The 16364-nt window shown below is 44.6% G+C and overlaps 1 protein-coding gene across 1 annotated transcript; it reads right to left on the bottom strand.

The window, feature by feature from the left end:
* Positions 1-330: 330 nt before the first annotated feature.
* Positions 331-15935, bottom strand: POLR1B (RNA polymerase I subunit B; the record flags this gene model as incomplete). The annotated part of the gene is made up of 15 exons (XM_079532574.1): positions 331-1213; positions 2936-3189; positions 3606-3802; positions 4878-5034; positions 5631-5801; positions 6248-6381; positions 6956-7237; positions 7524-7695; positions 8676-8847; positions 10162-10385; positions 11879-12015; positions 13041-13173; positions 13953-14099; positions 15533-15700; positions 15783-15935. 15 exons carry the CDS (start codon positions 15933-15935, stop codon positions 331-333), a joined length of 3384 nt encoding a protein of 1127 aa, XP_079388700.1.
* Between the last annotated feature and the right edge of the window lie 429 nt (positions 15936-16364).

Genomic DNA, 16364 nt, shown 5'->3' with positions numbered 1-16364 from the left:
TGTCACTCCCAGCATTCACTTCATGCTGTTTGTGACCTATTCATCTTTGCAGCTGCTGCCAGCTCTTAGCGAACAAAAAACTCTCACCGCCTTCAAGCCCATAGGAACAGTGATCCTGCTTGATTTCCACACACGTTGCAATAGCAATCTTTTACAACGTGCAAACAAACACCAATGGGACCGCATTTCTGCACGATGCGGCTTCACCCCATCACAATGCAAACATGAAGTTAACCTTGTAACTGTTTGACAAACCTGAGAACTTAACCCTTGAAACCCAGAGGGGGCAAAGGCAGAACTAAGGCGTGCTTCCTTCCTCTCACTGCAGGATTACTGCTCCAGCGTGAGCCTTAGCTTGATGTTCATGGCTGCCAGCTCTGCCAAGAAGTACCGGAAGACGTGGGGCACGGGGATGACCTGGATGGTGTCCATCCTGCCACAGAGCATGCAGGAATACCTCCTGTTGCTTGCTACGGAGGAAGGTGGTGGGCGCTGGAGCAGAGGAGATAACATGCTGCCACAGCTCGTGCAAACATAGGCTTCCGAGCCATCAGAGCAGCTGAACAGGCGGTCGTGCAGCAGGAAGGAGGTGCCATGAGCCAACAGCGCATCACGCTCCATCTCACCAAAGCGAATCCCCCCTTCCACGTTCCTCCCCTTGACCGGCTGGTTGGTGACAGAATCCCGGGGTCCTGTAGTCCTCACCTGGAACTTGTCTGAGACCATGTGGCGCAGGCGCTGGTAGTACACGACTCCCACAAAGATGTCTGCCTCCAGCTCCACGCCGCTGATTCCGCTGTACATCTTTTCTGTCCCAAAGAAGTTATAGCCCGCGCTCACCAAAGTCTCACCAAAGTACTTCAAGGCAGAGTTTTTCTCCGTGAAGGTGAAGGGAGTGGCATCGTAGTAGGCGCCGTGCAGCGCTGCTGACTTCCCCGCCATGCTCTCAATTAACATCCCGATGGTCATACGGGAGGGGAACCCATGGGGGTTGAAGAGGATGTCTGGAACCATCCCATTCTCCGTGAACGGCATGTCTTCAACAGGCCAGAGCTGGCTCAGGATGCCCTTCTGCCCATGGCGGCTGGCAAATTTGTCTCCAACAGTTGGGTTTCGAGGAACTCTCACGGTGATGCAAGCCTTCTTGAATTTCCCAGTGCCACGGTCATTACTGCACAGCTTGATGTTGTCCACAATGCCAACTTCTTTATTCCTGCGTAGGTGGAAAAACATTCACAGCAAAGGTATCAGATATGCTCATGACTTTGAAATGAAGCAAAGAAACCAACCCACTTTTAAATCCAATAAAGAGCTGGGGATCACCACATTTTTTTAAGAATGTCATTCAGGGAAATCAGACTGCACAAGAATTAGAGCACAGCAGCCAAACAAAGGTATCACCCAAGTGCCATTTGTTTGCTGTTTCTAATGCTAGCAGCACAACTGCAACTTCCATGTGATGAGGTAATGTGTCACCCATGATAATAAAGTCAAAATTATTTAAACCTACAGCCGATCAGACGTGCCAATTGTCTTCTTTCAAGGCAGCATTTTCCTACACAATAAATTGACACTGCCCTGGTGGGGCGCTAGCATAAATGAACAGGTTTAGGGCAAAGTTGAGAGGAAAGCTCAGGAGCAGATAGCAGAGGCAGCTGAGTGGGCCTTTGCCAACAGGTGTTCAGGGCTACGTTGCTGTTTCAAGCGAACCCTCAGCAGATGTTTCACATGCTGGATGTCTGTTGCACACTTAACTCCTGTCACAGAGCTTGCAGCCCAAACTCTTAAGAAATGAATAAAAATCGACCACATTACAACAGGGTTAGTTTTTTCTTTGTCCTCTGAAGTCCCTTTACTGCTTGCAGAAGGCCTGCCCTTATGATTAGCTTCTGTTTTACAGCTATTCTTCTATTGTGCCAAAATGCAACCACAGTATAGGCCATCCCCAAACAACAACAAAAACACTCAAAAATTGCTTCATAAGCCTCTTCCCAGCTTCATGAAAGTTCTGAGTCAAAGCCTCTGCTCTCCACCCCTTCCAAGCCAAGTTTAAGATCCAAGCAGTGTGTGTAGGACAGTAGGGAGAACTGTCCCTTCAGGTTGCAGGGTCTCTGGGAAAACTTGGGGCATGAGCCAACAGTGAGAGCAGGGAACCTCCCCATAGGAACCTAAATGGCTACCTCATCTAGAACTGTAATGAACAAATGCTGCAGAGTACACAGGTAAAATGGCTCTCTGGGTAAGGAACCTGAACTAAGGTGAGGCTGGCACAAAAGAGCTGGCAAACAGGAATACGGAGTAGGGAGCCAAAACAGGATTCATAAGTGGAAGGAGCATAAGGCTGAGCTGACAGCATCAAGTTCTGGCAATCCTCACTGCCACGTACTGAATCTCTCTGCTCTGCTCTACAACCAGCAATCTCTCCAATGCAGTTTCAATGCACTCATTGTGTATTATTAACAGATAGCTTTCCCAGTAAGACTGGTTATTCTGCTCTCCAATTAGCTTATCCAATAAGCTAATTTGCTTTCTAATCATGAATAACTAAATAGTATGATCTTCACTGTATAAATGGTGCAGGTAGGGCATGAAGTTGTATTGACAAGAAACTGGCAAGTCTTTGGGGACCAAGAACCCAATTCAGTTAACACAATACTGCAGAAAATGACAAAGATGGACAAAGGAACAATACTGGGGGACAGCAAAAAACTTCTGCAAATTCTCTCTTTTTACCATTCCTAGCCTTATATCCTAGATGCTGCAGCTCTTCAGCATACCCTGACTCCAAGCCACAAAACATGCATCAATTTCATGCTCCATGAACACATGGATACCTTAAGTGCTGTGTGAGGAAAAAAGGCAATACCTAAAAGAGCAGCTGATCAGGGTCCACTACTCCGTATGTTTGGAGACAGGAGGAACAAGCTGAACTTACTGGTAGTACACAGTGAAGGTCTCCCCTGTGTTAAGGTTCATGTAGCTGTAGAACGGGTCCCCGGGCTGCAGGATGGAGCCAACAAAAGGCAGTCCATCAGCATCCAACTTCTCCTTAATGTTTGGGTCCCCAGGCCTGATACCAAACACTAAATTATCACCTCCCCTGCTAGCTTTAAGGGAAAGGTCAATGCTCTCCATCTTGATAACACTTCCGTAAGCAAACCCTCTCTCCCAAGAAGATTTGTTCACAATCTAAGAGAAAGAAAAAAAGGATGTTAAAAACTTGTTAGTATCTTCAAAAAAAGAATTTCCATTCTGATCTGATGCATGCCTTCCTACATTAAAAAAACAAACACCTCCCAGCCAATCATCACTCCAACAGGCTCAGGTCTCCTCCAATCCCTTTTTTTTTTTCTCTCTCTTTTTTTTTTTTTTTTTTTTTTTTTTAAAATCAATGCTGGAAGCCCACAGCTTTGCACAAAGGAGCTCTGCTCTACTCTGACTACCCTGAACATTACTGCAGAAGGTGCTTAACAGCTGAGTTCCTGTATCAATTCTAATGGAACTAGCAAAAGCAGAAAAAGGGCTCTTCTCAACTGCATACCACCCTTCTTTACAACTGCCCATGCTAAATTCCTTTGCAGGACAATGTAATTCCGCACACTTACCATTGCATCTTCCATGTCATAGCCACTATAGGAGATGACAGCCACAACTGAATTGGTACCGACTGGGTAGCTGTCCATACCATAATAGTCATACATTCTGGGCCTCACCAGAGGGCTCTGAGGGGTATGGAGGAGGTACAACTTGTTATCTGAGCGGTCCTTATAGTTATACACTGGAAACCCCATGGTTTGCTTTCCTACAAAGAAAGTTGTATTTACACAAGATCAATTCAAAGCTAAATAGTGTTGTCCTCCAGAATTATTATTTAATAATTGCCTTAAAGTCCAGCTAAAAAAGTTTCTATGAACCATACACAACAACTAAATTTCCTTCACATCACTACGTAAAGGATTCTTCTAATTGTGTCTTTTCTGCAATTTCAAGCCTCCAATAAAGTGTTGGCTTTTTTTTTCCCACTGACAGTACAAACACATTGGCAGTAAAAAAAGTTTTTGAACACAGTCACATCAGTACTTTCAGATAAATATGAAAAAGCAGTAGCATATTAAGGGCACCTTTCTGGTAAGTTTGTTAGAAATGCAATATGCTGTGGTGCCAATGAGAGCAGCACTCTCATAGTTTCTACCTCTTAGCCTGGCTTTTTTTGCTTTAAATAAGTTTCTTGCAAATTACTTGTTGACTAATTGAAACTCCATCTACATACCATATCCCAATTGCCTGCAGACAACCAAGTTAATCAAATAACTGGCAGGAAAAAAAAAAAAAGAAAAGAACTGCTGCCATGGTGCCATTTTAATATCCTGCAACAAATGTCCAGTAACTGCTCTTTCAAAAGCTGCAGTCAGTGACAGTGCAGTCACTGAAAACAGGTGCAAAGAAACCCCCACCACTTCAAAGCATTTACCCTTGCTGCTTGTGAGAAGCAGGTCAACCTCTGCCAGCTGGGGGATGAGAGGACTCCTGCCAGCACAGTTGTTAATACTGACACTCCCAAGCAGCTGGTGCAGTGCCCCACGCTAATCTGTATGATCAACAGCCTCAAATTTAAAAAGAAAAAGCCTACAAAAAAAAAAAAACCCCAAAGACTTAAGGCACTGTGAGCACTACAATTTAAAACTGCCCTCTGGAAGGCTGCCTGGATGATAAACTTGACTTCTTTAACAGTCACTTATTTCATAGTGATCAACTTTAGAGCTGTAAGAACTGCTGGGAAGAGTTGCTATGTGGAAATATGGGGATACATATGCCAGAGATTTTCCCCCCCTCTTCCTTGCTTGGAGACTTGCAGCTGTAGGTACTACAGGACTTACCCATCTGGCACTGGTACATGTTTCGAGGACTTTGGTTGTGGTCAGAGAAGGGGATGAGGTTGGCCACCACACTCAGAATGCTGTGAGGGAAGAGCTCCTGGTGGGTGGTGACTCCAGGCACAATGTCGGACTCCATGGTGGCCACATTCATGAAGACCTGCAAGAATCACATTGGACAGGTTGGACAGAAAGCAAGACAAAGCTGCTAGCAACAAAGCCTAGTGACTTTTCATTTCAGTTTCAGCTGTGGTTGCTGACTGTACCTTAGCCCAGGCAAGAAAAACACCAGACAACTACTGAACTACTTTACCACAATCCCAGACAACTGCAAGGAAAGCAAGTCTGGAAGTATGAAACTGCGATACGCATCGCACTTCCACTCTCTCATCTTAATTGTTCCAAGTTATCAAGTTCCCAGGCAAGCCACTACTTGGCTGCTCACTGGCAATTTGCAGAACGTGACATAAAAAATGATGAGACAGCGATCATTCACCTAAGGAAACTTTCACTACGTTCATACTGAAAGCAGACTTCAGTACTTGAAAAAGACTTCTCCATTCTACCTCTAAGGAAAGTACCAAAAACTCATTAGCTAGAAATGAGAAAACTCTTCTGCCACCTATTCCAGCTCTTCAGCACTTTACCTATGTCCCATTCTCAGCTCCTTCGACAAACACTTCACAAAATACTGCTTCTGATGAAGGATACTGCTGTAACAGTCAGCATTTAATAACTGAAACATGCACAGCCTACCTGTTCCAGAGTACCAATCCATTCCTTCCTTCCATACAGCAGGTTTTTGACAGGCCGCACCATTCGACAAGGGGTAGTGAAAATGAACAACCCAGGATACAGACTGGGTTTTCCTGTCATTGGGATAAGGACCACTTCTGCTCGTGCAGGAAATCTCTTCTCTTGTGTTATCTGGTTGTGTAAAGGAGTAGTAATTTAGGAATACAAAACAATACTGTTTTAGTTAAGCTGTACCCTACAGGCTAGGTTACCACCCACAATGGAAACACAAACCACAGATCTACAGATGTAGCTATTAATATAAAATAGTGAAATGCAAAAAGGTATTTCTAGCAATATCTCCACCAAGAATACTTCTACCACGCTAAAAAAAAAAAAAAAAAATTTCACAACAATGGCAACATCATAAACCAAGAGACCAAACTTAGAACAAATACAAGAAAAGCCAAAAAGCCTAACACTAACATACAGACAAAGATAAATAAAGATAAATGATTAGGTCAGACTTAAAAGACGGATAGAAGTTAGGCTTCTTTAGAGCTCTGGAGCCTTTTGGTTTATTTGTGGCCACTGCATATGGAGCACGTTTAGGTAAGTCACATTTTAAAGAAGACAACCTTGAATCGCCGGAGGGCTTCTGCAACCTGAGGAGCCAGGTCCCACTCGACCCAGCCCACCACTGCACCGTCCAGCACCACGCGGTAGCACTCAGCATACGGCTTGCTTGGGGTCGCATCAATGGGGACAACACCTGTGAGAGATTGGGGCAGGAGAGGGAACAGCCAAAAAAGCACACAAATGTACGTTATTTCTGCAGGAAGCCTCAATCCACATAAAACAGCTTTATGAGCCATGAGAAAAATTCAGAACATCTGGACAGGGCAAAGCGGTAGATGAGACTTGATGGAGAACATAAAACGTGCACAACTGTGAGTGCCATTTCCCAGCCAGTCCCAGCACACTTCTGAACAAAACAAGATTCCCATCACCGTGCTCATCACTAGAGGATCTGCAATTTAATTCAAGTTATTAGCAACACGATGAAGTCAGTGGTTTGTCTAATTTCTCTGAGCCAGTCCTGTGCAGGTGAACATCTTCAGCTCTACAGTACGCAGCTAAGAGACATTTATTTTGAACTTTACATTCTCCAGAAGGTTTACATGCCTGAATAAGCAAATCCTACATTAAGCAGAAGCAGAGTAAGAACAGGTTTACCTTGATTTACAGTAATGGTATCTGGAGAACATTCTCCACATATGGGTTCGTAGGGCAGAAAGGTAAAAAGGAAGATTGCTTCATTAGACAATTTAGCCAGTAAACTGTACCTAGAGCACATAACAGAGGTGGCAGGTCTGTCACAGGAACCATCTCTGTCACTATTTCACACACAGCTGTCATGTGGTTCATCAGACCGCAGGGCTCTCCATCGGGGGTGTCCACTGGGCACAGGAACCCCCAGGACTCCGGCAGCAGTTTGCGTACCGTGGTAGTTCTCATCTGGGCAAACGCCGACCCTCTGTGTACGCAGCGGAAATGCGAAAGGTAGCGAACAAAATTCAGCTTGTCCCCCACCACACACAGCCCGCTGTCCTGCAGCATGCCCAGGCCTGAGGAACAAGATGGAGACTTACATCAGGATGTCACTCAGATGGCTGTTTCCTATTTTCCACTAACAAGACCTAAGTACTGCAGCAACTCAGTGAACCGTAGGAGGTCCCGAGACTACAAATTCACTGCTTGAGGACACATCTCCTCTTTCTCTCAATCAGCCTTTTCCCATTCCACTGCCTTAATGTCTGCACTCAAGTTGCTTTGAGTTAAAAGTTTGGTTTTAAGTTGTTTCTCACACAGTTTAGCAGGTAAAAAAAGGGCTTCTTAGACCTTACGACTTACCGGTCTTAGATCGCAGGTTACCAGTTGCAAGAAGGTACTCAAATGACTTGGTAACATCTGTGGTCAGGCTGAACGCCTTCATCAGGCTGTCTGTATTGACGTTGATGTCGGCCTTTTCTGTTCTCTTCTCCAAAATGAATTTAACAGATTGCAACCAGTTCTCAAGCCTCTCCTGCGGTTTAAGAATGTGACACTTGAATTTGTAACAGGAACACAGACACTCTAATGACTGTCTCAGCAGTTATCTACACAACAGAAACCTAGTCTGTTTGCCATTATAGAAGAGATTGCTCACTCACCTGTTTATCTGACAGGGCCAGGCAAGACAGCAAGCTGTTCTGGTTCCTGCTGCCAGTTTTAGAAAGCACTACAATGCTTCACATAATTCACTTTTTATTCTCTTTCTACAGCCATTGAAACCAATCAAGTAGTAGAGAAATTTTAGAATTGTTTCAACAAAACAATGCTAAAGAAGATTTTGGCTAAAATGGCAAAGAAAGACTAAGAGTTATCTACTAACTCAGGGAATTATTATTACGTGGGGCTGACAAATCTCACTTCTGAGCAATATTTTCCTTCTGGCATTCTGCAATGAGGAAATGCCAGAAATAACCTGAATCCACAATGAACTGGAATAGTCTAGGAAGCTGCACTTTTACATCACCAGTAATAAGTTAACTGTGTAAACTGGACTGACTTCTTGATCTGTAAAAGAATTCAAAGATGGGTAGAAAAAACAACAACATAAATCACTGATTTTCAGAGAAAGAGGATGGGGCAGTTACCTACTTGCACATTTGCTGTGCGACACAGAGGGAGCACCACAAAGAGGCAGATCTTCACTACTACTGTATCAACTGACACAACAGCAATACGCTGTTTCAAAACCCTCCTGGGCTGGTGTTTCTCCTTCCCCAGACTCAACCCTGAACTTTCATTTGCTCTTGAAGGCCCTGAAGCTTTTCACTCCAGGTTTGACACGGGCTGCTCTTTAATGTATGCCGTCCTACACCAAATCCAGCATACCCTCAAGTCTTTGTAGTATACCTAGGCTCCCTGCTCATCAGTTTGGCTCTGCATTTCTCCCATCTTCTTGGCCACTGTAGGTCCTGGACTCGATGACCACTCCATACACAGGCCTTATGACCTTACCTTTAGGAACATAAGGAAAAGCTGTCCTGCAGTAAGCACTTCTTGATTCATCAGACTGTCTGGATTATCCTCCATGCACTCCCCTTTGGCAAAAGCATACAGCTTCCGGGTCATCATACAAAGCAGGTAGAATTTTTCAGTTCTGTCTGTCAAGTGTATGCAGATACACTTGCTGGAGGGAGAGAAAGAAGGACAATTAACACCACCCCATCATGCCAGCTGTTCTTCACATTATTGCTAAATATTCTCAAAATCTTCATCAGACGAAGGTGAGCCTTGTGAAGAATTTATTTTACATATTACTATATGTCCTTACAAGCGCACAGTTTACAGGCCCACTTAAGAGATGAGATTTGTACATTACTTTGCAGCAGGTATGACACTAAACACCTCTGCATAACCACATGTACGTGCTCATCTCCACCCCAAAATCCAAGCCATAGACTAGTAACAGATCACAGAACGCTGCAATCAGATCTTTGCGTGGAAACGTGTGCTGAATGACATTTTGATGCAAGCTATAAAGCTGCTACACTGCCTTCCAAGACAACAGAGATAACTTGCTTTCCAAGACGTAAGCACAACAACCTTCCAGCATGTGAGCAAGCACGCAGATGTGGCCACTCTGTACCTCTGCTCCATACTGCCCTCTTCTGAAGCCTCCACACCTTCACCATAAAAACATTCAAAGAAAGCTGTGGCCAGGTAGAAGTTACAATACAAAGTACGCCCCAAATATTGCTTTCCCCAATTGCTCTTATCTCCACAGCGCAGACAGCTTTGACAAACTGTGTACAGAACATACCATGGGGGGAAAAAACACAACCAAAAAGCACCACAGTATTCAGAATAAAGAAAATAACAGTATAACTTTCTTGAAATTATTCACTCGTGTTTCTCAGTCCGAAGAGCTGTTCTTCCTACACTCCTAAGAAAAACTGCCTTCATGCTTCTAGACATCTGATGATTACTCCTTATTTACAGGTACTCAAGGACTTGGACATCCCAAATTATACTTTTCAAGTGCTAAAAAACTTGGTCAAAGAACTAAAATCTGTATTACCTGAAAATCAGTTGAATGGTTGTCACATTGGCAATCTCAAAACACTCTCTTCCATTGCTTCCTAACTTATTCCATTGAAGAAGCAAGACTTTAAAACACCCAATTCCTATCATTTAGAAGTGTAATTCTCATAATAGTTGCTAATGACTGTGTGAAACAGCAGAGAAAATGCCACAAATTACCCTAATGCTGTTCAACAAGTTGAACCTACAGCAGTCCACACATGTAGTTGCAACCTTCCCTTCTCTAAACTCAAACAGAACAGATTATCACAATATCCTGAAATTCCACCAAGAATTGGACACTGGCTGGGTACAAAAACCGTAACGACAGTGTGAAATAATATGGCAGAGTATTCTTAAAGTTAGTTGTAATTTCAATACAGTGACACAAGCATGTATTCCTAAGCACATACAGACATACTTGAAAATGAAATCTGCAGCCTGTTCATTGCTGTACCACTCAGGAAGGTTGAGTTTTACTCTGAAGCTCTTTCCAAGGTATTCAAGGACGTTTTGCTGTGTGTAACAACCTGCTTCAGCTACTGCTCTTAGCATCTCAGTAACGCAGTTCACATAAAAGGTGTCGTTTTTCTTATCCTTGACCAGCTCTTCAAAAATCTGGTAGTCTGTGAAATTAACTAATGCCTGAAAGACAGATGTACATCAGATCAGAAATACAGTTATGGCAACGTCTGGCCATAAAACAGCAGAAGTTGAGTACCCCAACGATTTAGATTTTCAGACCTCTGGAAATGGAAAAAACACTGTGGGATTAAGGTACTTCAAGAGTAGCACAGCATATGAATAAGGTGATGATCACAGGTAGTTCCAGCCTAATGAAACCCTTGGAAGAAAAAAACAAAACCTAACTTGCATCCTCGAACTTAACAGGCTTTTTTTGTCTCAAGTTACTCCTTATCTCCACAGAAATCAAGACAGCTTAGCCCATTACAATCCACTTCAGCTTCAGCAATTCATTTTCTACAGCTCAAACTTAAAAAATCCTATGTTCTTAGCTCTTGGCATTATAATGTTTCCTAGTTGTTTAAGTCAGGGTTTATGCAACCATACATCTCACAAGTAACTTTGGCTGACAAACCTCCCCCATCTTTAAGCAAAGTGTCTCTCCACCACATTTAAAAAGCCTTCAAGAAACTCATGAAAAAACGGGAGCTGCACAACATGCAGACAGGTTTCTTTATTAAATGGCTGATGCAGGGGGCATGTGAACCCATGGCATGATACGCATGGAAGAATTCAAACCTCAGACAACACAGCCTACTTAGCTTACGACTCCTTGTAAGCTAACACAACATAATGTCCTTGCTTATTAAAACACAAGGTAATCATCTGTTTCTGGTAACTAATTTTATTGAACCAGCAGAGTGATGACAAAGAGAAATGAGTCGCACAACAGCAACATGAAGACAGCAGGCTGGAAGAACATGGAAATTCCCTGAGACCGAAGACAAGCCGTGGTGCCATAGGCCACAATTTGCTCCAACACTTCTGCTGTAAAACAAACAGCTGAAGCACCCAGGCTTTGCTATTTTTAAAGAAGAAATTTGGAAAGGCTTGACTAACATCAAATTCCTGTCTGCTTCTCAAAGAGCAGGTTAACTGCACCCAATGTGTTCAAACTGACACTACTGGTTTTGTCTTCCAATTCTTAAATGCTTTCAGTTCCGAACAAAAACAGTATTTTAATTTTCCTTTAAACAAAGAAGAGAGACAGTTTACTGTCTTGGTTTCTTTTTATATGAGAACTTGACTTTAATGATTAGCACTATTATAGTTGATGCTGGCCCAAGTGTTTCTTAAACGGTCAATCAGTTCTAAAAACACTCCTAGGATCTTTCCTGTTAGGTTGCAAGCCCTTGCATCCTCCATGAGCTATTAACCCACATTTATTAGCAGGAAGCCTTAACACCTTGGCATAAGCCTGCATTCACTTCCTCTGTCCCAACTGCACGCTGCACCACACGTGCTGGCTCAGTTTTGCTCTACAGTTTTCAACCAGTGTCAGAAGTACGACTGAAAATACTTAATACAGAATTAGTTGCCTCTCATTACTCAAGAAAATAGAAATATTTAGTGAAACTTCTGCATTTATTTAACATAGAAAGGTATTTGTTTACCTTTAGAGCAAATCCCAAGGGAAGGAAGAACAGTTCTTTCTGAAAAATGAAGTTCACCATTACGCAGCCGTTTTCCAGGTAGTGAAGGTTCATGTTTATTGCACTGTGCTCATCTTTAACACAGTGCAGCACTACCCCTGCAGAAATTAATAGAAGCAAAAGCCAGTATGAGCTATGCAAGAAGCACAGACCACACTTCTGTGAGATGTCCAAGCAGGTGTGAGATGATTCAGTGGATAAACTTTTGTACTTCATGGCTGAGAACATGAGGCAGGTAGATCTGACCACTGATCAGATTCCTCAGATTCCCGTAAATACATGCAGCTAAGTTCAATTTTAATGAACAAACATCTTTGGACAACCATTACACTTGCTCAGGAGATGCCAATACAGATTTTAAGAAATGGAAACTCCATCTGTCCTGTCTCTAAATGTAGGTCCTGAGATACTGTAACACACAAACACTCCTCCCTGTTGCACTGTGGAACAAGTTTTCCCATCCCTGTAGTAAGGCAGTACATCTGAAGCACTGTGTCCTGCTTCTGTTCTGTGCTGTCCACTGCAGGACAAATCAAAATAAAACCAACGGGAACTGATTAAACTAGCACTGCCTCAAAATTGATTCATTGGGAATTAGTGTGTTCTGAAGCACCATGGTTCAGGCCAATCAGCAGCTGGTAACATCCGAGAGCAAAACTCAGGTTTTATTCAATCTGGTTTAATTAAAACTCAATTTTACCAGTATATACATGCAAAGTTATGAAACAGGCAAGAATCCAGTTAATCTGTTTCATGTAAATTACATTTATCATATTGAGGTATGGAAAACCAAATTCAGTGCCACAACCTCACTAATTTACACTGACTTCTTCAGCATGCAGGGTTCCAATTACTCCTATCACAGAACAACAGCTCCATATACTGCACAGCCTAGAATGCCATCTCCTTCAGCACAGGCAGCTCAGAAACCACCTGAAAGGCAAGCACTTGCCTCATACTTCTATCACTATGCTGTTATCAACCCTTCGGTTTCCCACGTAGTAAAATTTACCTGCAAATATAAACATTATGCAACAACAACAAAATATCAGCCCCAATTGGTCATTCCTGCTTGTTCACGAGCAGCTTCTGGAGGGATGTGGCAGGAAGCCCTTTAGCTTACCGTACTCTGTGAAACCAGGACCTCTGTTTTTCCACTTGTGTCTTGTCATCGCAAGAGGGAAATTGCGCCTGGGCATAATCAGCATTCTAATTACTTTCTCTAAGCCATTAATTATGAAGTAGCCCCCCATTTCCTGCCAGAAAGAAAAGAATGCTTTTAATGTGCTTAGAATTGTATAAAGTATCATCCTAAGTAAAATAAGAAAATGCTTGTAATATATTATAAAAACAAACATTTAAAATCTCAACTATGAAACACACAAGACATCCCAGCATTGCATCTGGAAAGGCTGCACTCTTTGTCAGTGCACTTTAAATGTCTAAATCTAGCACTATGTACAAGGAAGGGGATTCGTGTACGTGCATAATACCAATAAATGTACAGCTTCCCAAATGTTGTGCCATTAGGAAAAAAAGCATTCCAGTAGCAAAGAATACTGTGAGTACTGGTAGAGCTGTAGGGGGCCAGCAGCAACACATCACTGCAGATTTTCTTTCTGTTTGCTCACTCTTTTGGGAGCACAAAACATATAATTCTGTACTTACAGAATGTTTATAATATTTCTGTATTGGATGATATGGTACTGGGGAGATGAAAACAGCTGTGGAAGACAACCAACAATAATAAAAAGAACCTCTTTCAATGCCTGTTCTCCTAATCTGCCTCCACAGAGCCATCAATGCTGGTTAGCAACAGTAAAGTCACCTGTGGGAAGCACAGGTATTAGCACAAAACAGGTCCCTGCATCCAAAGACACTTGAGACTCAGTGGAACTTGCCATTCTTCAAGATGGCGTACAGAATCACCAGAACTAGTGTACATTCAGAGAAAGTAAGTAAAATGTAAAATACAAACGCTCAAGTCCTGGCCTAATATACTGCACATTTTCCTGATCCACAAAATCCTCATTACCTCCTCCTCCTCATGGTGCTGGATGAGCTCTTGGGGAGAAAGATTATAGAGGTTACACAATTTGGACTTCACCATGATTGGAATATACCCTACAGGCTGTTTAATAGTCCCTTGTGGAATGCCATTCAGTGACCAGCTGATGTCAACCTAAAATGATACAACACAAACAGTGAGCAAACTGAGCTGACCTTTTCATTCCTGTTACAATAATTGTACATTTAACATGACCACCAATCTGTTCAACTAACTGCCATCACTGTAAAGTGGTAACAATCACAATAAAAAGCGTAACTAGTAGATATCTGGGCAACATATTCTGGAAAACAGTCAGCACATGTCTACAGTTCCAGACTTGTATGATTTCTTTCTTAGTAATGAAGCTGTCAGCAAGATGTACAAAGTTGACAGTGTAAAACACATAGCAAAGTCTCAATTTCATAGGCAGAATGGTAAGCCTTAGAAGAGCCACAGTCAGGAAAAAAGTCTTGTCATTAGTGCTGGATTAACACCTGGCAACATCCTAGGAATTAAGGAAGTTTAGGAATTAGAACAGAAACATCTGCTGAACCCCTCTAAAACCATGACACAGCTGTACACTGAAACCTCTGCATAATTCTGTCTTCAGCTTGAACGATGACCAATGGTATAAAATGGCTCCTGTGCAACACACCACTCACCAGACAACACACTCACCTTGAAGAACTGAGAACCTCAGAGATAACTTGATTGTGCTGTTAAAAACAGTGAGAACAGGCTGATGACACGCTGCGTCCCACCGTGCAAGGGCAGGGAGTGGGAAAGAACAGGAAAGACTTTCACACATCAGGCACAATAAAATGCTTTGTTCCAAGTGTCAAATGTTGAGAAACAATTAAAACAAAAATACAGTTAGGGAGGGAAGGAGGAAAGGGAGCAACACAGATAAGAGAAATGAAAGAATGAATGCATCTCTGGTTCAGGAAAATTCGAGAGCCACTGGGAAAATGGCGTGCAACCCGCAACTGGCCAACTTTTATGTCTGGACATTTTGCTTGCAGTCGGATTCATTGCTGCAAGTTATATAAAGCTGGAACTGCAAGCAAGAGTCCTTGTACAGGATGCATGCAGCATGGATGTGGCTACGTGGTGAGAGTGGGAAGCAGCTGTGCAAAGGAGAATGCCTGCCAAGGATGCTTCGTTAGTGGAATTTCAGAGCAATGCATAGAACTAGTGAGCAGACAATGTGAATAGGAGGAACTTATGGCTTTGGTTTCAGAGCCACGCTGCCTTTGGACCTAGATTTCTGCGGGAAGAAGAAAAGACCTGAATCCTAATGGTCTGTGGGATGAACGAGGCTTCCCTGCAGGCCTCCTGCAGAGGCTGACTGGGTTCAACACCCACCTGAGAGCAGAAGGAACACAACTGATGTGTCGTGCGAGGGGAAATGGAAATAAGAACAGAGGAGACACTGTCAGCTCGTCCTGCAGAACACCCTAGGCAGGACACAGCTCTCAGAAACGCTTCCCCAGCAGGCGAAGCTCGGAAGGCTGAATAAGCCGCGGCCGAGGTAAGACAACAAACCCGCGAGCGGAGGAGCTCACCGTGAGCCGCCCGCGGTAGGTGCTGCGCAGCCCGCGGCACTCGGCCGGGAACACCTTCACCTCCTGGCACAGCGTCCCCTTGGGCACCACGGGCGGCGAGATGGCGATCCCCACCACGGTAAGCGCCACGCGGCCGTCCTTCAGCGCCAGCTCCACCGGCGGGATGTCCTGCGAGAGACGGGTGCCCACGCGTGAGGGCGGGCTCCGGAGCGCGATCCCCGGAGGCCGCTCCCCGCCCGCCCCCCGGCACCTGCAGGGCGCGGTACACCCCCTCGCTGATGGCGTAGTTGAAGGACTCGATGTGGGCGGCGGGCAGGTCGCGCCGTACCCCGCCGCGGGGCCGCTGCCGCCGTCGCAAGCGGTGCGGCTCCCGAGACGTGCTCTCCCCCATGGCCGCCGCCATGCTGCCCTCCGTGCGCCTGCTCCGCCCCGCCCCGTCCCGTCCCGCCGCGTTGTCCGCCGGGACGCTGCGGGGCGTGGCGGCCGCGTGCTGGGTCCGCGTGCTTCCCGCTCGCGGCCGCCTCAGGCATGGTTTCGCTCGGCGCCTGCGTCCCGCAGTACGGCCGCTCTCTGTGCCATGTACCTCGGTGCTCGTGTCTCCCTGCAGCCGTGCCCCTCGGTGCCGGTGTCTCACAGCAGAACATCCCCCTGCACCACCCAGGAACCGTCTGTGCCGCGTTCCTCAGCACCCGTGCCCTTCAGTGCCTACGTCCCCTTGGGCCACGTCCTTCACTGCCGGCATCCCTCAGCGCCCAAGTCCTCTGCCAGTGTGCCAGAAGCCTGCGCTCCCTCACAGTCCCATGTTGGAGGCATGCACACAGATAAGCTTATC

This window comes from Tetrao urogallus (genome assembly GCF_951394365.1).
Source record: "Tetrao urogallus genome assembly, chromosome: 2".
Taxonomy (NCBI): domain Eukaryota; kingdom Metazoa; phylum Chordata; class Aves; order Galliformes; family Phasianidae; genus Tetrao; species Tetrao urogallus.
Note: the sequence above shows the minus strand (reverse complement) of the source record. Positions and strands in the feature narration are given on the sequence as shown.